The 22,433-nt window shown below is 35.6% G+C and overlaps 2 protein-coding genes across 2 annotated transcripts; one reads left to right on the forward strand and one right to left on the reverse strand.

Moving 5' to 3' along the window:
- Positions 1-326: 326 nt before the first annotated feature.
- Positions 327-6,721, reverse strand: LOTGIDRAFT_191299 (hypothetical protein; the record flags this gene model as incomplete). The annotated part of the gene is made up of 12 exons (XM_009059427.1): positions 6,576-6,721; positions 5,928-6,089; positions 5,347-5,512; positions 4,833-4,993; positions 4,412-4,552; positions 3,893-3,958; positions 3,201-3,389; positions 2,583-2,761; positions 2,229-2,322; positions 1,732-1,851; positions 810-930; positions 327-367 (listed from the first exon to the last, which is right to left on the reverse strand). Coding segments are annotated over exons 1-12 (1,509 nt in total), but the record flags the coding sequence as incomplete, so codon positions are not given.
- A 10,610-nt stretch (positions 6,722-17,331) lies between these two features.
- Positions 17,332-19,586, forward strand: LOTGIDRAFT_233396 (hypothetical protein; the record flags this gene model as incomplete). Its single annotated transcript, XM_009059428.1, has 4 exons — positions 17,332-17,446; positions 17,912-18,023; positions 18,442-18,524; positions 18,897-19,586. The coding sequence occupies 4 exons, from the start codon at positions 17,332-17,334 to the stop codon at positions 18,983-18,985; spliced, it is 399 nt and encodes a 132-aa protein (XP_009057676.1). The 3' UTR covers positions 18,986-19,586.
- Positions 19,587-22,433: the final 2,847 nt, after the last annotated feature.

The following is a 22,433-nucleotide window of genomic DNA, read 5'->3' on the forward strand; positions in this document are numbered from 1 at the left end:
TTCTGGCACCGCTCTCTAACCCCTGATAGTTAACAGAGATAAGAAACGAATACAGTCGATGAAATAATGTGTTCTGTGTGGTGCAGGATTATCAATACTGTAGAATTAAGAAGAAGCAAAGTGTTTCTTCATCAGACATCCTGTATTCACTTCTTCTAATTTCCACTGTAATGGTCTTCCTGTATCTACAGGTCACCTCTATTCTCCATGACATTCAGGCTGGTACATGACATTCAGGCTGGTACATGACATAATGATCAATGATAAATTAACAAATGATATAGTGAGACACTTTAAAATCTACGAAAACCTCGCCCACGATTTCTCCGACCCCCACGTCCCCCTCGGTAACCACCACGACCTTGACCTTGACCTGAAAAATACATTAACATAGGTCAAGAATTTGTCATTGATAGTGCATCACAGGCATTAGTCATATCATTGACAAGATTGAAAAACAATTTGCCTGAAGGTCACTCTACAACCAATCAGCTGTAATGCATCCATTAATCTACAGAGTTAAAAAAGATGGAAGCTGTTCAGAACCCCCCAATTAAGCACCACCTTCCAGAACAAGCTGCCACAAGTTTCGTTCTTCTAATAACTTGGAATCCTGTGCAGTAGGCCCACATAACCTAATGTTTATTTGATAATTAAGAGGGTGTAAAATTGCTGAAAAGCAATTTCTATGAAAGCACAGGCAGGGTTTGTAAACTCTGCATCCCTTTCAGAGAGTCCACATGGTTTATTTGGTATATTTATTAGCCATGGAAGTTATAATCAGTATTTTAACCATTCTGTCTACCTACCAGTATAATTGCCAGCTTTCTCACTAAACTTTCCACTGGGTGGTGAATACAGCTGTCGTGGGTTTTTATGAGGTTTTTTACCACCGGCACCATTTGATTCAAATGTTATTGGATTAATTCTCTTTTGACTGAAAAATATTAATCATATTGACAACAAATAGGAAAAATTTGCAGGAGAATAGAATGAGTTTGATCATTTTGATTTTCAACTGTTGAGGAAGGTTTGACATTCACAGCCTACAGCATTAGACACATCCATAGACTGTCATGGAAAAAGCGTATAGTCATGCGGATGGGACAACAAACTGAGTCCCTGTGTGCTATACAGACTGTGCACATTAAAGATCCCTTGCAGTCAAAAAGAGAGCACGCTAGTGCAGCTGTCCAGGCACTCATTGCACCCTGCATGGAGTTGCCTGTCTTTTTTAGACCACATGGTGCAGAAATATATACCCCCAACTTAATAATCTATATTCATAACGATATTTTTTCCACCATCCATTATAAAGTCCCTAAGTACTAAAGAAATTATAGAAGACTTACCCTGGTGAAATTGTAGATGAATTGTTGGTATTCTGTGTTGTTGCTGATTTTGGCTGTAAAAAAGACATAACAATTAGTTATTGTAAATTCAAACTGCTGAAAATAAAAGACCACACCCACTTCAGTATGATGATCCAAAACCCAAAATGTCACAAAATGTCAAAATTCTAAAATGCATCATACTCATTGAATTGATATGCATTTATATGCATATTATTATTTTTTTGAAAATAGATCGATAGTGCAGGCAATGTACATTGGCTACAAATCTAGTATCTTCACAATAACAAACTATTACAAACTTTGTCTTATAGCTTGACATTGTGAAGAGGCAAATCTCGGTGCCCAGAAAAATATATAATTTAACAATAAAACTTACAGTGATTGGTTTCCAGGAGACAGTAACAGAGATATTATAGGAGGGTGGATTGTGAAACAAATCTTTAATAATCTGATTAATATTCGATGTTATTTTTAACGCTACAACCTTGATCTTGTTCTGAAATTAGATAAAATAAATACCATTAACAACTAACACATACACGAAATTTTACATCTACAGTTCTACTTATAACTTTTGAGTTTCCGTTTGAACCATGATTATTTGCAGGACAGGGCTCCTTTCCAATCTAGTGGATTCTCCGTACAACTAACTGTTATCACCTGGTAATACTATGGCTAGTATAAGCAAATTGAAGGAACAAAACTGTCCATGAAGTTTTGTAGCAGGCAACTGTGCACAATGTTCTGGATCAAAACCCTTGAGTTCTTGGTGCAAAAAATAGGCTCTCTCTCTGCTGTCTTATACAGCAAATCACTGTGAATATCTCACACATCAATGTTATGTTTTAGAAATGAATTAAAATATAACCATACCTCATCTGATTTTAAACTATCCCCTGTTTTACCCTGTAACGCTGCTCGGAGTTGTTTTATATACACCTGGACACCTCGCGCAAAATACTGTAATCTGAAACCATCACAAATATAGTAAGGTGTGGATATCTTAATACATAGCGAAACTATCGACAAGTGACTTGTTGCATTGAGTCCCCTTAATTTGCTCAAGACTTTACTCATTCAACATTAGCGGCCCTTCTACTGGTCACACAAAAATGTCGGCCCCAGTAAATGATTGTTTAACCACAACACATGTAGCAGCATCAACTGATAATCTACTCAATCAAATAATCTTGTTTTTTTTTTACCACTCGGTCATAATCTCCATACCTTAATCTGAAATCTTTGAGTCTTTCAGCATTTTCTTCATCTGCCAGGAATCCTGGACATTTGGCGCCGAGCTGATGAAATGCAAACATCAGACATTCTACATATGAAAATTCCAGCTTGGGTTGTTCATTTGCTACTGTAGCATCGTTTTCTTCTGATGGTGGTAAGGGCATGTACTCCTGTTAAAAAGATATTTTAATGAACGTTATCAAAATAAGGACAAGCAAAGATAGTTGTACATGTTCTGGTTTGAATCAAATCATAAATACAAGCACCCATTTTATATCAGGATAGAAATAACAATTGAAACTATGCAAAATAGAGTTCATTACTACTTACTCTTCCAAATAAATAGACTACTCATTTTGATGTTTTGAATCTTCAAGAAGTAGCCTGTGAAGTAGGCTCACATAGTAATGCAAAATCTTTAATGGGACATTCTTGTAAATGGCAGAAAATAGTATGCAAGATCTTGGATCACATCCACATATGCACAATTCAGCATAAGGTTGACCAATACATAAAATGGAAGTAGAAAGAACTGACTCACTGGATGTTATGTAAAAGTCTTGAAATGACCGGTTGGAGAGAAAAGTGTAAAATTCTGTCAAGACTTACCAGTAGTCTGTTGTAAAGATTTTCCAGTCTTTTTGAATCAATGTCACCAGCAAATTCTGAGATTTCAGCCAGTATTTTTAATATATCTAGCTGGACGTTCACACCTTCCTCTGGACTAGTAATATCAGATAGGTTTGTTACCACATGATCACATAAATAATCAACAAACGCTTTAGAATGGACATTTTTCTGAAAAAGAGAACATACATATTGAATAAACAAAAAGGCCTTAAATAATTACTATTTCTTTAAACCAAATGAAATTTAATCATGACTGGTTTAGAGATTTAATGTAAAAGTGATACTGAGAAATAAGAGATGAATAACTTGAATGCTATTCCAATTTGCCCTGCATCACTAACAAGACTGACCTGCATCAGGCTCAAACGGTCAGCCTGTATCATGATCAAAGGTAGCCCTAGATAAAATCATACTAGGTGTCCATCATCTATACCTGGTTGCAACCCTAAACCATCAAATTATTGAACAATAACTATTTAACCGATTGTTATTTAGCTTTCAGCATCCAAGCATCATTAAATTTTATGACAGAAATACACCAAGCCAATCCCATTAAATGCAAGACAACTTCCTGAGAACAAATGAGCTGATCGAAACATTGGTCTTACAGACAAACACAGGCTTTTTTGGGACAACCTCACCCTACTATATTTAAAACAGAAGTAACTTACTGAGAATAAGGGAGCAGCTGTTTTAATACATTGTATTAATCTGTCTACACCATCAGGATCACTAACCTACAATAATATCAATATATCAATTACTTAATAAACAGCTGAGAGAGAAGTGGGGGTTTCCAGGTTTAGATTTGTTATAGATCCCATGTGGTTGGAAAGTTTGCAATCTGATAATCCAATGGAGTTAAATTGAGGGCCTATTGGCTGTAGACTGTGTTAGGTCCGGGTTGGTGCCGAGTCGGTTGGTTATTGGGTAGTCAGGAAATTAGCCATAACTGGGTCGTTGGCAGATGTAAAATATGACATAAGAGATATGAAAGACTATGAAATGGAGAACTTAGGCCTAATTTTCAGCTCCTGACAGAAATGAAATGTGAGTTTTTTTAAGTAGAGGACATTTGCAAAACTAGTTCTTCTGATGAAGATTGTTAATTTTCAAAAATAAGGACCTGAGATAAATAAGCAAACTTTGAACCCAGTTCCTCCAGGGTGAAAATCAATATTTCTACTTACATCAAGGGGTTGGTCTAATTCAGCCTGTGAGGCCACGATTTCCACCAAGCTCTGACGACTCTGTACAGTTTTCATAATTCTTAGAGATCGTAATAAATCCATTATCATCATAAACTCTTCCTTCGTTACATCTTCTAGAACCTGGAAATAAAAATGAATGGAGTTTTACGTCCTACTTTTCTGCACCTTGTGGGCTAATGAAGACGGGCAACGCCATGCAGGGTGCCATGAGGGAAACTTTGCCAGGACAGCGGCATTAGCCTCCTAGGTTTCTTTCTCCAATTGCAATGGGATCTTTAACATCCAGTCTGTAGCAAACTGGGCTACAGTTCTTCTACCCATCTGAATGACTGGACGATTCTTCTATGTCAGGTTGACAAAAACCATACACATGCTGGGACAACCCAAATGTAAATATTACCTTTTTAGACATAGTTAAAACATATTCTTCTGCCTCTTTATCCAGAGTTTCCTCCGGTAATGTTTTTAGTTTAGTTGTTAGGAATTTTAACGCTCTATCTCGTACAGAATCATCTTCTTCATGATCTCCTACTATCTGGTCAAATATTCCTTGTAATGTACCTGAAATTACACCAGATATTTTTTTTTGTCAAAAGTGAACATTAACACCAAAATGGAATAAAAATGTTCAATTTTCAAGGCAACTTAATTCAAAATTGATTTGAGTTATTGATCAGATAACATGAATACACAAATCGTAACTTAAGTTTTAGAGAATATAGCCCCTGGTCACTTAAGAGCACAATTACTCTATTACTAAGGAACAAAATCCCTGTTAATCTAAAAATTGATACCGGTAATTTAAAACTTGTTGAGCCTTCAGCAACAGCTCTGTTGAGGTTTCTATATGTTTCAACCATGCAACTTAATCTGAGGCTAAAGGTTAGGGGTTAAGTTTAAAGAAAGCTACCTACCTTTAACATTAATAGCAAAAAGACTAAACAACGAAGACTGAACTATACTGATCTCCCCTTGGTCATCACAAGCTAGAATCTGAGTTAATGCCCCTGATATCTTCGTTACTTGCTCTGGGTTGACTTTACAAACGTTTGGTAAATCTTTGATAGCTTGTTTACGTATCTACAACAGAACAATAAGGTTTGAGATAATTGCACTCGGTATGGAGAAATTATAAACATTACTTTGACCCTGTGCCAGTACCTACTGTTGAATTATAAATTGTTGCTCTTTTTACTTTTAATCACCCTAATCATGTAAGAATTGAATTGAATGTAATGTTTTGCCAGAAATTTTTTTCCTTCTGCTGACCGATTCTTTATTTAGAAGAGTAGCCCCCACCCCTCCTTAAAGTATTTTTAGGATCAAAGTTATGTCTGTGCTAATCGTTAAAAAAAAAAATATATTATCAAATTTCTGAAAAAATATACCAGGTATTATCTTTCAATAATAATATAATTTGGGCTATTTTCAGAATGGATCATCAAGTTACAGTTAGCCTATATTTTAGAAGAAATTATTTATTAAGTTCACTTACATTGACATCAGTATCTTCACACAAATCAAACAGAGCATTGACAGCCTTGGCAGCACATTGAGGGAAATATTTAAAAAACCTAGTGATAAACTGTGAGGCTAGACGTTTCTCTCCTGGACCTCCCTTCACAGCTTCAATAAATGATACATATTCTTCTTCATGCTGCAAAACATCATCAAGTTAATGTAATCCTAGGTCTTGTGCAATTAAAATTAAGAATAAGCTCACAAGTAGGACTGCAACGATTCACCGATGAATCGCAATTCTTTCCTTCTTATCGATGCATTGTGTTGGATAAAAATAATCGTGTCATGTTTTCATTTTCCAAGTATGATTTTCACATCAAAATTTGCAAAATTTATTTCTGACTTTAAAAAGTGAGATTTTTTTTCACAATCCCTCAAGTGCTTAATAGTGACCAACTTCATTAACTGCAATTGTCAATAAATTCCATTTGTGCATCTACTCTACCAATGAAATACCGCACAAAACCTTACAACGTTGTAAAGTGGGCAGTTACTCGCCGATCGAAGTTTTACATGGCAAGAGGTAACATCTCGTTTTCATGTTATTTACTTTATTTACAGAAGCCGGTCGATGAGAGCATGTTTTCATTTCCAAAAAAGCATTATTTGAAAAAGTTCATACCTCGCTAGCTTTCTCTTTTGCATCTGCAAGAACTCCAAAATTCTTGTACAACTCTTCAATAGACACCATTATCGCAAAACTATTTGTTTTTATTCAATTTTCTTAATTTTTTTGTCGTTTTTCACTCGTTAGCGTGTAGGAAGTTGATAGTTTTCGCGCAGAATCACTACCGTTTCCGGTTAGAGACTAATCGACCATTTAAATCAAATTCGACCGGATAAATCAACCCAACAGTAAATTCGACCACGCTAATGATTTTCTGTAACTTTTTTTTATTGATTGAAGATAACATCTTTTGGTCCTTTTTTTTGACTTTGTCAAGGGTGCAGGTAGTGTAATCTGAAAGTTGTTGACCCGTACCTTGTCTTTGATATTTTGAAAATTGTTGTTGATCCACCCAGGGCCATACCCCCAGAATTTATTTTCTTTAATTCAAAATTGCATTTTAAAAGGTGAGCAAAAGAAAACAAGAAAGTAAGGTCGAAAAGGTCGTAGCCTACTCGAAATGAAAAAAAAATTGACTATTTAAAATCAAAATCAAACTTGACTCATTAGATTTTTTTTTAGAAAATGAGGGAGTCTATTTACAACTGTTCATAATAAATTTCAAACATGTAGACTTTAAGGATGATTAAACAGAATCAATAGCCGCATTATTTACATATCCATCAGCCGTGACTCCGGGGGTGACCCCAATATCAGGTCAAGTAGAGAAAACTTAAAAAATATGTTCACGATGAAAGAATAACAATAGATTTGAAGTAAACTAACTAAAATCTCTTTACGGTTGGTGGAAATATCCCAACTGCCCCTGGGTTACTTAAGTGCAAGGTAAGAACTGAATTGCTTTGTCACGTGAGTTCCAATCAAATGAGGGGGATGTCCTTTCGTCTTAGTTTTCTGCAACCCTTTTTGACTATTCTCCCTGGTAATGATATTAAAGTTATAGCATCTAGTTTTCCTATTTCAATTAGGCTAATTCAAATGTACGACCTTGAGAACCCGAGTCCATTGGAGGATTCCAAACTTTATTCAATGAGTTTTCTAAAAATTCTCTGTCCGTTGTGATCTGTCGTCATCGGCATAATATGTAGCAGAACAGTGTATCAACTGGGACATGCGACATTTTACACTGTCCCTACGGAAATGTTGTTCAGGGCGCTGTGTGAGTCAGACCCGAATTGATCACAGATTAAATACAGTTCATAGTTGACTCCTGGTCGAACTCCGTACTCTCATAGAGTGTCTGAGAGGATTCTCCCAAGAAATTATTCGAAAAATTGAATTGATTTGGTGCATTCTGACAAATATTTTTGGGGGAAACGTAATTCGTTAAAGATATTGGGGGTGCAAACCATTTTTCTAGGGTGACGCATGGCGCTCCACTGTCCGTACCCCGTCTCTTCGCGTCTTTAACATGTAGGCTACTTGTTGATGTGAAAATATCTCACTGTGAGTCTCTAGCGACCTGTATCTAGTTCCTAGTTCCATGTTCTCTACTTATTCTAAAGGGATACCCAGTCATCTGAATCAATCCGAAGCCGGACTGCAGGCCAATATTTAAAGGGACCGATGCTCCATGTTTTGCCCGATCGTATCTTAGTCACAGAAACTAGACTTTTTTTTAGCTAAGCTTATCAGTAATAGTATTCACAGCTTACCATCGAAATTTGAGCCTTCAAATCCATGTGTGTCCAGAATTATCCGCGTTTAAAGGTTAAAAAGACGACTCGTCATTCTAAAATACTCTGTGGTCGACATATAAAGAAATAGTGAGTAAAATTCCTATTTTGAAGTATTTTAAAGGAATTATGCGATTTCCGTACATTTCTTATACTTTTGAAGACTATTTACTCCTCGCTCCTATATGTCGTTCAAATCTTAAATTTACATCAAATCAACCCCCGAAAAATGGCAAACCTGTCCCTTTAATCTATCCCACCAAAAAGCTGGACCAGTAACAGTTCTGGGGTTCAGAGTAAATCTCACCATAAGCAATTATCTGCGTCCATAAAGCTATTTAGTAAGTTGTGTTTGAGACAACTTTATGTGACGTGAATGTCCCAAAAGCCAGCAATAATAACCCAGGGCGCCCTGTCTTTATTCCAATGATACCGTAACAATAGTTATAGTAAATAGTAACGTGTGCAGAATGAGAAGATTACTCTGAGTTTGAATATGACGGACTAGTGAACGACAGGTGAGAGAATATACCTGTGTTTTGCCTGTCCACTTTACCTGTCTCAAAAACACAAATACCTCGCTGAATTTTAATATCTTATACCGTGGATTTATTTTAGCTTGAATAGGTAAGAAAATTTGATATTTTTTCATCATCTATAAAATATGTTTGTGAATTTATTAGATTTAGAATACACGATGGTTGAGTAGAAGACCGGTTTGTACAAAGTGGTTATAAAACAGCGTTGAATATTCATGATGTTGTATAGGGTCACAGATGGTGAGACCTGTCACCAGTGGCGGAGCCAGGTTTACGTCCGAGGGTGGGCTAAATATCTGAGGGTGCCCGAATTTCTAACCTAGTTATGAGAGTCATGCCCGGAAGACTTGCATTCGGGACTGTGAGGGGGGGGGGGGCTGCCCTGCTGCACCTTCTGCACCCCCTTTGACTACCCGTCACATTCTATTTCATTCTATAACAGAGTTTTTAACCTGGGGGTAACCTACGATGGTGGATTCGAACCCACTGCAACCATTCCCAAGCAACATAGAGGCCCAAATTTGTACTGGATAGTAATAATTTCTATGTGAAGTGCTGCCCAAAAACTTTGACCCCTTTTATTTTGAGAGGTGGTGTGGGGGAGGGGAGAAATCGTCAATGGTCGCCGAGTTTTACCGATTGCTTTCATGAACCGGGTGTAATTTTTTTTAACAGCCCTCACGTGTAAACAAACTCACGTGTAACATATCAGAAGTTTTGATCGTATCTTATGTCAGTCAGATTTTGCTTCAAAATGCCCAAAGCTAATAAGACAGTTACTGAAAATCCACATAGCTTCATTGCATATCTAAGGGAGCTAGGCGACTCCCCATCCCCGGACACCTTCCCTTCCTACCACTGATCATATACGGGTATTGGCATGGAGTTTCTATTTGTCAGCATTCTGCTGTGTGGGCATATGTTATCATGTCTGTCATGTTAGTTTAATCAAAACAGAGTAAAGTATGTAAAAATTGTACAAATAATAATGTCAATGAGAGAAAAAAATATACCAATATGTAGAGAAATGAAATGTAGGTGAAACAGATGTTTTCTATCCAACTTGTCGTTAAAAACATGGAAATATTTTAACTGTTAGTCTTGGAATTCTCGATTTGGGTTAAATGTTACCTTATTTTGGTATATTTATTTTAAATTAACAGTACATGTATTATACAAGTAGACCTCCCAGCCTAGACCCACCCCCAGCGGCCAACCACAGCCCCATAGTCTTAATCTGTTAATTTGAAAATATATTTGATCAGAATAAAAATCTAGAATGATATCTATAGTTCTTAAAACTTGGGGTAGTTCTACAAGACTTGTAAAACTTCGTGGGTCTTAAAATAAATGTATCTATGAACATTACCAAGAGATAGTATGATACCCTGGTGATTACGAAATTATACTGTTGTGGATGGTAAAGGCTTTAGAGAGATAATCCTATTGTACATTTTCAGTAGAACTATATGATGAAAAAAATCTAGCATGCACAGTGGTTACAACTTCGGGGTTCCAAATCTAGCAATATCAGGAGCCTGGTTATATTGTTGATAGGTGATCGACAACGATATGGCTTGCACCACCGTACCTTCAGTCTTTTAAACCTTACCGGAATTTACAATGTAGCATAAAACTCACGACCAGAATGATCAATGCCCTCATTAAAATCCAGCATGCAGAGTGCTCAGGTCATTGACATTGTTAGAGATCATTTGACTAAATAGCTTGAACTACCTTCCGAATATCTAGAGCGGACCTCAATCATCAGTAGAACAGGGGGTGTAAAACTCCATTGCGACTACACGATGTATCCAATCCCATAGAGTTATAAATATTAACATTAAAATATAAAGTTTTTATATACATCTATGACTAAATCCATATACATTGTACACGTGCATTCTGTATCTTCAGAGCGTCAGGGGAACTTTCACGGTACACCATTTGGTATCAGTGTATTTGTGTTGACAAACCTAGATACAGATGTATTTTGATGCACCCAGGATTTTGTTTACATTTGACATATTTACATGCAGGTCTTAATTAAACTGGTGACGTCATATATTCATTAAAGATGCTAACTATGTAATATAAATGTTAGGTTTTATGAAAATAAGGGCAATGTCTAAAATATTTCATCTTCACAAGACAAGATCCAAGGCCTTGAAATTACTGAAGATTGGCAAAGTAATTACGTGTTAGGGTCAGGCCTATAGGTCATGAAGTAAAAAATCAAAGGATGAGATAGTTGATATTTAGTATTGGGTGTTATAGAAGATACTCTTCTATAGAAGCACTGGCCAAGGTCACAAGAAGAGAACATACTTTTGTCAACAATATAGTTAAAAATGGTTATGATTAGGATTATGAAAGTATGAAATCTTTTCCTCAAATGTAGAGTACAATGGGGGCCATTTTGTCAGGGCAGTTGCATTCGCCCACTCCTTAAGTTTTTTAACCTGCTATACGAAAAGTGAAAATAAAAAAATAAATGAAGTCATATGTTATAAAACTAGGCCATTGTTCAGAAAATTTCAAAAATGGTAATAAAAGAACCTAACAACAGTCTAGGTTTATTATTGTTAGTTCAACCGAAACGTTACGGATCGTTAAATCTTGGTACTGTTTAGTATATCAGTTTATGGGTGAGAATTCTTGCGTCAATATTTTGGATAAAAATGATATAATTAATAATATTTTGAGACTGAAAATTAAACACAATTGTTAAGATAAATTAAATTTGAAAGGTACTAATTATAATCACAGAAAATCACTAATTAGATGCGCTAGTTGAGCTACAGGAAATCCGCACCCAACCAAGCTTTCAAATTGTATAAGCAAGGAAACATTGTTATTATGAATAACTGTTTTATCTAACGAGGCTGACTACTTGAAACTGGACTGATTTTACTAGTATGAAATGATTTGAACAATCGGCAGATCTCCCGCTGTAGAGTAAATCAGATCAGGTAGGGATAGAGAAGAAACAATAGACTTGATCATCTAATATTGATTATAGTGTTGTCTTATCAATCAACTCTCCTACCTGGGAGGTACAAATAATCAATATATACCATACAGAGATTCTATCAACATCCCCGACTCCCTGACATCACCCTTAGTACCTTATTATGAAATGAAATGGGTACACCAGTTTTTGGCAGGTGTTTTTTTTTTTGCATGGAAGGCAATATATACCGTATTGACATAGATTCTCTTTGAATCCTCGGCATTCAACCAGCCTACAAACCATTACTAGATATTGGTCCCTCAGATATGACATTACCGAGCAAACGCCTATTCCACTCAACAACCCCGGAACCAGGGTTGTATTTCAGAAGTAAGGGATGCGATAAGCCCGACACACTTGCCCATCATTTTTCTCAGACGTGATATACGGATGTGACGGCACATCAAATTTGAGGAACCGGGTAGACAAGGGGTAGAGTTTGGTTGGCTAAGATGCGGTGTGTCCTACAGATTGGTTTATTCCCATATCGCCCCTTCCAAATCCCCACCCCAAATCTTTTCCTTACTGCTTCTTCCCGTTACGTCCGATTCGCCTTTTTTCACCCCGAGGCTGCTCATTTATATACAGAGCTGACATTGGTACCATGACAAGCTTCTGTGTGTAAGAATGCTGCCCCATCCCCACCCTCCCCATGTTCCTTGTATGGATCTTTGTGACCTTGACCTGAATGGATCTCATCACGTCGTCTGTACTGACGTCAGGGTATGAACGTGACAGTTGACAATGTAACATGTCGATGGTAGAATGATTGTAATGTAACTATTTCTGCCACCTGGTCGTTAGTTTAAATACCTACATGTAATTAACTAGATAAATATGTCACTTATTACCTATAGCTACCTGTAATTAGTGTAACTGTTTCTGATCCGACAAATGTCCGACTACTGTTCCTATTTCCCACCTGAAACTCTGGTAGTCACGGAAGATACATGTATATGTAATTGCCTGGATAAATAGGTAACTTGTTACCTGTATCTACCAGTAATTAGTTAAACTTTATCTGATCCGACAAATGTTCGGCTGCTCTGGAAGTCACGGGAGATACATGTACATGTAATTGCTTGGATAAATAGGCCACTTGTTACCTGTATCTACCTGTAATTAGTGAAACTTTATCTGATCCGACAAATGTCTGACTGCTGTTCCCATGTTTTACCTGAAACTCGGCCATAGATGATATCTGCTTAAATGACCAGATTGACTACCTCTTATCTGTTCTGAAACTGATCTTGTAGACTGTGATCGACTGGATGGTTCGTAAATTCTACGACCAGATCCACTTTTATGCTAGAAAAAAGAACCGAAGCAAATGATGGTACACCCTGAGATTACAATTGCTAGATGTCGTTCGACACACAAAGTGATGCTTGGAACCGTCAGTCGACATGGGCCTTCCAATATGCCCCACTCCCTTGCCCCTTCTCTACCGTTCCACCTGGCTAATGACATTATTTGGATATTTTTATTAACCACTTGTTGAATGTAATAATATTGATATGAAGTATATTGGAATGTCACTAATGAATGTTTTTATGTTATTTTCTACTCCACCTTGTAATTAAACTCGTTTTTACCAAGTTTTTTTGGCCGAATTTCAATAGTTACAATAAAGATTATCTCCGTACCCTCGAGGCCAGAAACATAATAATACAATATATAGATAAAACAAACTTATATAGTAAACAAGCTAGTTATAAAACTTAGTTACAAGGATAGAGTACTTTATTGACTTATGATAGTATAAAGGCTAACCTACCTACCCGCCCTCGGCAAATTAGGTAGCGGGTAGCAGGGTGGACTTTATCCCCATTCATTTGTAAAGAAGCTTCTAAAGACTCCCAAGGTCAGAAATAAAGAGAATAGTGACAGCTTCTTATAAACAGATATTTTGACTATATTGTTTTCCCATTGATCAACAATAATATGTGTTTTTGGTAATATTGTAAAGTTGATTTGATTCTCATTAAAGGGATTGTGATGAGATTTTTTCTAAATTTATGTGTATCAGGGACACTAATAGCATCAATATGCACCATTCCAATTTTCAATCAGACGTTTGTGGATCCTGCAATTCCACAAAAACTTGTTTGATGACGTCAGTAATAGCGAAGGGCCTTACGTTACACAAGCATATTTTGCGATTAATGACGTCATCAAGCACTTATTTTCAACTAAGTTATGAGTAACTCTACACTGCCTCACTTCAATATTACCGGGATGACCATTTAAATTCTAGTTAAAGAGACTATACAATATACGCCGTATACGAGAGTAATTAGTTTGAAGGTTTCTGAGTGTCACCCAGGTGTAAATGTACCTAATGAACTTCAGGTGTGACACTTCATTATATCAATATAAATTGAAATAGTTGAGTAATTGTTGGAGCATATTTTAGTTGAATACAGGTTTTATAAAAACTATATTTAATAGACCTGTGATAGACTTGTTTATATAAAGAGGCCTATCTATCTCGATCTACAATATATTGTATTATTTTAGCTATTATAAAATGTCAGTGTTGACACAGTACATTCCGACCGCTCATATTTACGTCTGCTACCAATTCTTGCTTCAAATTAAATCAAGGACCAGTGCCTCAACTAGATGGGTGGGGGCCCATGGTCTTAAGTGGGTATGGGCCTCTGTCCTTTTTTTGTAACATAATATGCTTTCCTGTAGTTTTTTTTTTGGGGGGGGGGGGGGGGGGGGGGGGCCTCCTTCGGGATTGGGGGTTCGTATACTTGGTTCAACCTTAGCCACTGACAAAGACAATTTGAGGTTACTGCAATGGTTTGTGTGTCAAAGTCCACCTCTGACCAGACGCTCTCAGATAATGCAATTTCGCAAGCAGTCGTAGAAAATCTAGTTGCTCTTAGATTCCCTAGGACACAATTCGTCCTGAGAGATTAATGTTTTGCCAAACCTCGAACTATTATATTTTAAATAATAGTGCTATTGAAGCTTTGTACTGACAAACCTCGCTATTGTAAAAGTTATGAAGATGTCATTGATAGAAAGTACAATGGATGTCTATATGACATTCTTCATTTTATCATTCACTATTGTTTATGGCCTGTCGTCTGGATAATGACGTCATACCATCGTCTGCTGTCCTAAAGTTTTCTATTTTAGTTTCAAAAATTGATTACCTTATATCGTAAATATAAGTTTGATATATTGCCCTATATTTCTTCTTGGGTCGATTTTACATCACGGATGTTTTAAAAAGAGAGAAGAGCATAGATTACGCAATGAAACTTGCTGACTCGAATGATCCTTCAGAAAAGTAGGACGTAAAACTCCATTCATTTCATTTTCATTTTTTCGAATGATCCTTTCTTTGACCAAACCTCTAGGCATTGATCGGATTATCCATAGGACATCGCCTACGATCGGAAAATAAAGGGAACTGTCCTACTCTCAAAAGGATTAATGAATAATTTGTACCAGTAGGGCCTCATCTGTTTGATCTAACTATTTAAGGTTGCTATATAAATAATACATGTACATATTAATATCTGATATAATCTTATCTATAATTTATAAGAAGATTACCTACAGAAATATTTGACCTTATACATTCCTGAGCCTTATAAGTATATTTATAGTCAATCTGATAAAAACATAGTCCTGACGACAAGTAGGTGTATATCACATGTTTCCCTTTGTACACAAATATGTCATTTTTGTAAAATGATAATAAAATTTAGATTTTCCATTCCAAAGTTTGCTTTAAACTTCTTCTTCAAAAAAAAGAAAAAAAAAGAAATAGTCTGGTATACAAATTTTAATGAAGAACAACAGCCCTTCCATTATGCGAAGAATAGCAAGGCGTAAAAATCGTTGATATTTGATATCAGTGTGTTGTTAAGTCTTTAAAAGGATCGACAGTCAACAGTTGGTCGAACAGCCAGTTCAAAGGGTTAATGAATGCTAATCCTCTCCCTACCATGATGGTTATATCATTTCACTAAACAAGCTGTATTCAGCGAACAGTTATAATCTTGGATTAACCCTAAACCAACCAATCCGATTATCACTTTCACGGTTTCTGTTACCTTCGTTTATACCAACAGTTGGTGACACTTCAACAAGCAAATGAAATGAATGGAGTTTTACGTCCTACATTTCTGCACCATATGGGCCGATGAAGAAGGGCAACACCATGCACGGTGCATTGAGGACAATTTTGTCACTACAGTGGCGTTAGCCTGCTCTCTTTCCATTTCAAACTGTCGAGGGATTTTTTTAAAGTGCACAGTCTGTAGCACACGAGGTTACAGATCAATGAGAGGGGGGGATTACCAAACAATGACCACTCACGACTCACTGATGAGTTCCACAGAAATTTGGAGTGGAGGCTATAGGGTTACACATGAATAAAAGACATCTTCACAATGTGAAGCTATTACGAACTTCGTCTTATACATTGACTTCAATATCCACTATTCATGTGCCACATTGGATTGTATGCCAGCAAATACAGCCTATCAGAGCCCTCGACACAAAGACTACACATATTATGGCTTATTGTTTACAGTCTTTCTGTCGACGACTCTGATTGGCTGTATTTGCTAACGTACAATCCAACAAAATTACTGCATTTATAAACTTTCGTGATACAAGAAAGGCGGCTATTGCATTCAAGGTATAAGACACAGTTCGTTATAGCTTGACATTGTGAAGATGACATTAACATAAGCGAATGTTAAATGTATAAAATCAATACATACATTAGTACGTGGGGTGGGAGTCAATATACCCCAGGGCATTCTGACCCCAGGGACTCGAGTGTAGGCTTAACATATCTTAATTGATATCGTTCCTCAGGGTAAATATTATTTTGACATGTAAACAATAAAAGACAAATTGATGATTTGTTATGTTTTTATCTTGAGTAATATTTCAATAGCTGTACTTACTGACTCGAAACACTTCACAAAAAAATTCATGTTTAAAATTTGCCGACGCTAACTTGTTTCTTGGCTAATTCATAATGAACTATATTTTACGTTGATGAATTTTGATTTTCGCTTTACGATTTGGACTAGAAATATCTTTACTCAATCTAAATATTGCTTACAATGGTTGTTTTGGGATAAAGTCTTTTCCCCACACGTACAAAAAGCAACAAGGGTTGTTCGGTGTACGATAGCAGTAAACACTAGATGGGAGGAACTGTGATTTTTGGGGGTAGAAGCAGTACCCTAGGTTAAAAACCAGAGTGTTGTATGTCTTCGTATCTTGGACACTAAAGCTTTTATACCCAGAAAATAATTCCGCTTATACGATTAACTTTTCCATTTCGGCGTTAGTGATTGATCTGGTCTTTACGTCTGGATTTACAGGAATCACAGACGTCTGATGGGAATTGGAGTGGTGCTAATAAACAATAGTAGTATCCACGATACTCTGAGACTTATTTAAAATCTCGTTAAGAAATTATTTTGATAGAAACTGATCTTTATATCAACCTATTATTTGTATTTTACAGGTCCAAGATGTCTCTATCGTTTAGTTCTATTGATAATTGTCCTCGATGTAACAAACATGTGTTTTTTGCTGATGAGTTGCTAGCTATGGGTAAAAAATGGCATCTCCAATGTTTCACGTGTAGTAAGTAGTGTTGGTTTATTTTCAAAAGCTTGGATCAAGACCGATAGGGTAGATGATAGTGATTGCGACTGACAGAATCTCTTGCAAGTTGATTTTTTATGGCGACATTTGATCTGAATTCAGTCGACAAGGGCACACTTCGGGTTGAAAAATTACCCAATTTGCAAACCAATTGCCTTGTTGCCTGCGTGGTCAAATCTGCGACTATCCAGTTAATGGCAGTTGCAAGTAGGCCAAGTTAGTATGCTTTGAACAGCTGATGTAGCCATCACGAAACGACGTGCTGATAATTTCAGATCACATCTAAATTAAACGTCTCCAATCTGGTAGTTCCAAAGATACGACATGAATACATTCCGGTGTAAACAATACTTAAATTTCTGAAGGATGCTACTGCTATTACCGAATATGGAAGTCTCAAAATTATAGTTAGGATTGTTAAACTGATATATTTTGTAATTTCAGGTAAATGTAATAAACCAATCGATCAGACGAGTTACAGTAACCATGGTGCCACGTATAGCTATGAATCAGACGATATTATAAATTGTTCTCGATGTTCTACACAATCAACAACGTACGTCTCACAGCCCATCCCAACCCCACAAACCACCCCCCCCCCCCCCCCATTAGAAAGGTGGTTTGCACCCCCAATTGTACCCCCACGTTATTTTCAACAAATCTAAATGTCTACCTTTTTTTCTCCAAAATATGTCAGAATGTACAAAATCATTTTCTTGAGAGAACCCTCTAAGACGTTCTATGAGAGGCTTGTAACTATGACACCACCACAGAGTAGCTATAATTTGAATTCAGCCTCAACAGTTGCTCCCATTGAGTCAGTCTGCACTCTATTTGTACCCCCAGTCTGGGAAGGCTGGCGCCGTCACTGTCAAACTGTCTATGAACTGCTACTGAGGGTCTTAATAGCTAATATTGTTTTGGTTTGTCGCCTTGGTATATGTTATTGTTAATTGTAATCTATATATTTATAGAAATGGTAGGAGTCCATCTCTATCTGGTATAGCACTAACAGTGGGTAAATCTCTCGACGAGGACGATTCAGATTATAGATGTAGTAAGTATTTCAAATAAATCTTTTATAACTCGATGATACCCTCCGAGAGCTCATCGTACCCGATTACGAGTGAACAAAAATTGGATACAATGCTAATGGCCAAAGTTGGCACAAGAGATCTTCAGATTGAAGCCCATGTTCAGCAACATTACGGTGATGTGGCTAATTATCGTAGTGTTGGTAAAATAATATAATTGAAGCGATAAGCGAGTAAGAGGAAGTGAAATAGACAGTATATAACAATGTATCATATTGCTATGAAATATGCACGTGTGGAAGAGTTCAATATAACATTAGAGGGTTAAGATAGGAAACTGATACAAACTGTCTGATTAATTGAAGATTTGATTGATAAATTCTTTTTTTTTTCAGAAGAGTGTGATAAAGTGATCATTTACAATTCCATTTTAAACAGCTCTCCGTCCAGTAAAACTGTCAAATGTAAAGCTTGTTGTACCTGACCTACATATCTTGTTTACTTCACGCGCATAATGACTTATAGAATACACGTGCATAATGTCTAATGCACTAAAAATAATGTAACATGTGAAACTAGAGTTTATTCCATGTGATTCAAATAAGCATGTGAACATTCCAGAATATTCAGATCACATGATAATGGTATAGAATGCATCAGCGTTTTAATTTCACGTCCGGGTCATGCACGTGCATAATGAAACTTGACCTACATATTACAGTGTGTAATACAATTGATATGTTTTATGTTGTGTATTTGAGGATCCTGTCTAATAGACAAATTATTATTATACCTATATATTATTGTATTTTAGGCATAATTTGACTAAATGCCTCGTTTTTGACATTACCATCAAGGGCAATAACTCTTCACCATACAGATTACTTGATACATTTAATGAACTCTGCACGAGGTAAATTCGTGGAAGCATTTAGAAGACTATTGTTTTTTATGTTCATAAAATATGTTTAAGTTAAGTTATTAAGTTATGTATTCCCTGAAAATGTTCCAGGATGAGAAACTGGGCTAGATGTAGTTAATAGTGAATTATATAAGAAGTTACTAATAAATATATTGTTATGTTACCATGGTTACTTTCTTTATTGAGGGTGAGAGGGAGTAGGTAGGACACCAACACAATTCTTGTGCAATTAGATACAATTCAGGATGCATGGTTTATTGTCTGAATAAACCCTTCTTGCCCCTATTTCCTGCTCCTTATTGAGCTATTGAAGATGGGTATCACAATGCACAGTCCTCAGTATTAAATATTTAAGAGGTACTGCAGTGTGTAATGAGGAAAATGTTTCCAGGACAGCAGCATTAAGAAATAACGATACAAAAGCTATATTAATAAAGATAAATAACAATAAAATGATAACTAAAATGAGATTAATATTACAGATAGAAATTATAACCAACATGCTAAAAATATTCAGTTTTCAACATGTTTGTCTGAAACATCTGCCTTTTACAGCTATTTTGACAGTTGCAGGCTGGTGTTGAGACAGAAAAACTAGGCTTAATCTTAAGGGGATTTTATGCACCTATGAATGTGCAGTTTTCTATTTATTTACTTAAAATCCTGCACCGGACACCATACCCTGTCTATTTTCACCCAATCATATTAAAATAACATTACAATTTCATATCTTTTTTTATCTTCTCTTATTTACAGTCTACATTGTAATCTAAAAAGGTTTCTACCAAAGACCTGTCCCAGAGATAGTATTTTTAAACCAATCAAAGCGTGTCATGTAAATGAAAATCAAAAAGATAGGAAATTGTGATCTTATTTCAATGAGATTGATTCTTACATTAAGACAGAGAAATTAGAGAATGTTTACTACATCATAACATCTACAAGTTACAATGTCTATATCTAAATTATGCTATTTCACTTAAATATCAAATTATTTAAAAACACAAAAAGCATTAACAATTAATCAAAAACTTTAAAAATGTGGTCGCTATGACAAGACATAATCTGATTAAAATACAGTTCTATATATTTTGTTTCATTTACTTCTGTGAGTGCCTCTCTAATTTGAGTCTCCATTTTGTTTCATATTCTTAAATTGGGCTTTCTCACTCATTCAAGATATATGATGACAATTTTTATGTCAATAGTCTACATTTTAGTTTATTTTTTGCTGCGAGATGTCTCACCCATTCAAGACAAGACATGCTGTAAGAAAATTTGCAGTGGGATGCCTCTCATTCAGTAAATTACAAGTTGTATGTAAATAAAAATGAATCTCAGTTTTGCTCCATTTTCTTTTTCCGTTTACTTTGGCTAAATCTAACATTGCTCTAGACTTGCGCTGAACAAAATTTGACCACAGAAACCCTGAACAGAATATCAAAACTGTATTTTAATCAGATAATAAACAGGAATGGAATGAGTTTCAGAGAGTGCACATAGATAAACCTACTCATGGAATTCTAAAAGATCTAAGAATTATAAACTAAACTAAATACTATCTTAGGATAAGTCTGTCATTGTCAGAATGTGTAATGTATGATTGAAAATTAGGATGGTGCAAAATTGCTGTAATGGTGTTCCTTTAAAGATGGGTTCCCTTATTTTCATTCATAAACGAAAATGCTAATATTTATATGAATATGAAGTAGAGGTGTTCTAATGACTTGAAAAATACCAGTTTACCTCACATGTCCATAATTAATTCATAATCAGCTCAATAAGAACAGAATTACCAGCAGAATTCCAATGAGTGACCTATCAAGAAAGGTCAAAAAGTCTTTTTTTTGTTTATCCAGACTGTACATACATGGATATTTATGATTGGTTAAAACTCTTAATCATATGCAATATAAACATAATGATATGATTAAGAATACATGATTATTCATTGGAAACACCAATTTATCAAATAGTTTGCCTAATTTGACACTAAAAAATACGGAAACCCATCTTTAAATTAAAACAAACTAGCAGAAGCTGGAATCAAGCTACGGTTTATCAGCCAATAAAGTTCTTAGACAATAATACACCCCTTTAAATATAATAATAGAATAAAAAAAACTACTAAATATCAAAGAACAAACATTGGATGAGATTCTTTTATAAATTATGGATTTGGTTAGATATCTGTACAATCAAGACAATTTCAAAATCAAAATCAATGGCAAAATTGAGAGTAAAAGTTGTATAGTAGTGGACTCCTTCAAAGAGAAGTACCATCAGGTGTTTGAAAAGAGTAAGCATTTACATGCTTATGCTTATCTGTTAGCATTCTATAAGTTTTGTGTCTTTCTAAATGCTGAATATATCATGATCATACAAGTATAGAATATATTAGTATATTTCTGTGTAATTAAATATAACAGTAGATTGTATGTGGACTAGGTCATTATGTCATGCAATAAAAAACTATAATCATTAGCATTAATATTAAACAGCAAGCAACTATAGAATATTATAATACAATATCCTAGAAATATTACAACATAACTTGAATCAAGTCTATAAATGATATTAAGTAATTGTGAGTATGATATATAGACACAACTTTATGGAACAACAATCACTGGTTACAGTTTTATGCAACATGTGTCTGAGGATGACCGGGAAACACGTTGAAACGTTGCAAAAAACCTGATTGTTGTTCCATAAAGCTGTGTCTATATAACTTGAATCATGTTAAAAAGTTATTTATTTCTAGGTTTTTACTTCATAGATTGACCTTTTTGGTTGTTATTATTTTTAGGATGTACAAAGATAAAGATTATTCACTGTACGAAAACAATTCTGTATTCTTAGTCGGATTGTAAAGAGAATTTCTAAAATCAGACATCTGTGGTTCCTGCAATTCCTCTAAAACTAAGTGCTTGCTGTTTTCACTAATCGTGAAGTCCTTGTGATAAAGCATATCTTGCGATTATTGACGTCATAAAATGCTTAGTTTAAG

The sequence above is a fragment of the Lottia gigantea genome (assembly GCF_000327385.1).
Source record: "Lottia gigantea unplaced genomic scaffold LOTGIsca_39, whole genome shotgun sequence".
In the NCBI taxonomy this organism is placed as follows: domain Eukaryota; kingdom Metazoa; phylum Mollusca; class Gastropoda; family Lottiidae; genus Lottia; species Lottia gigantea.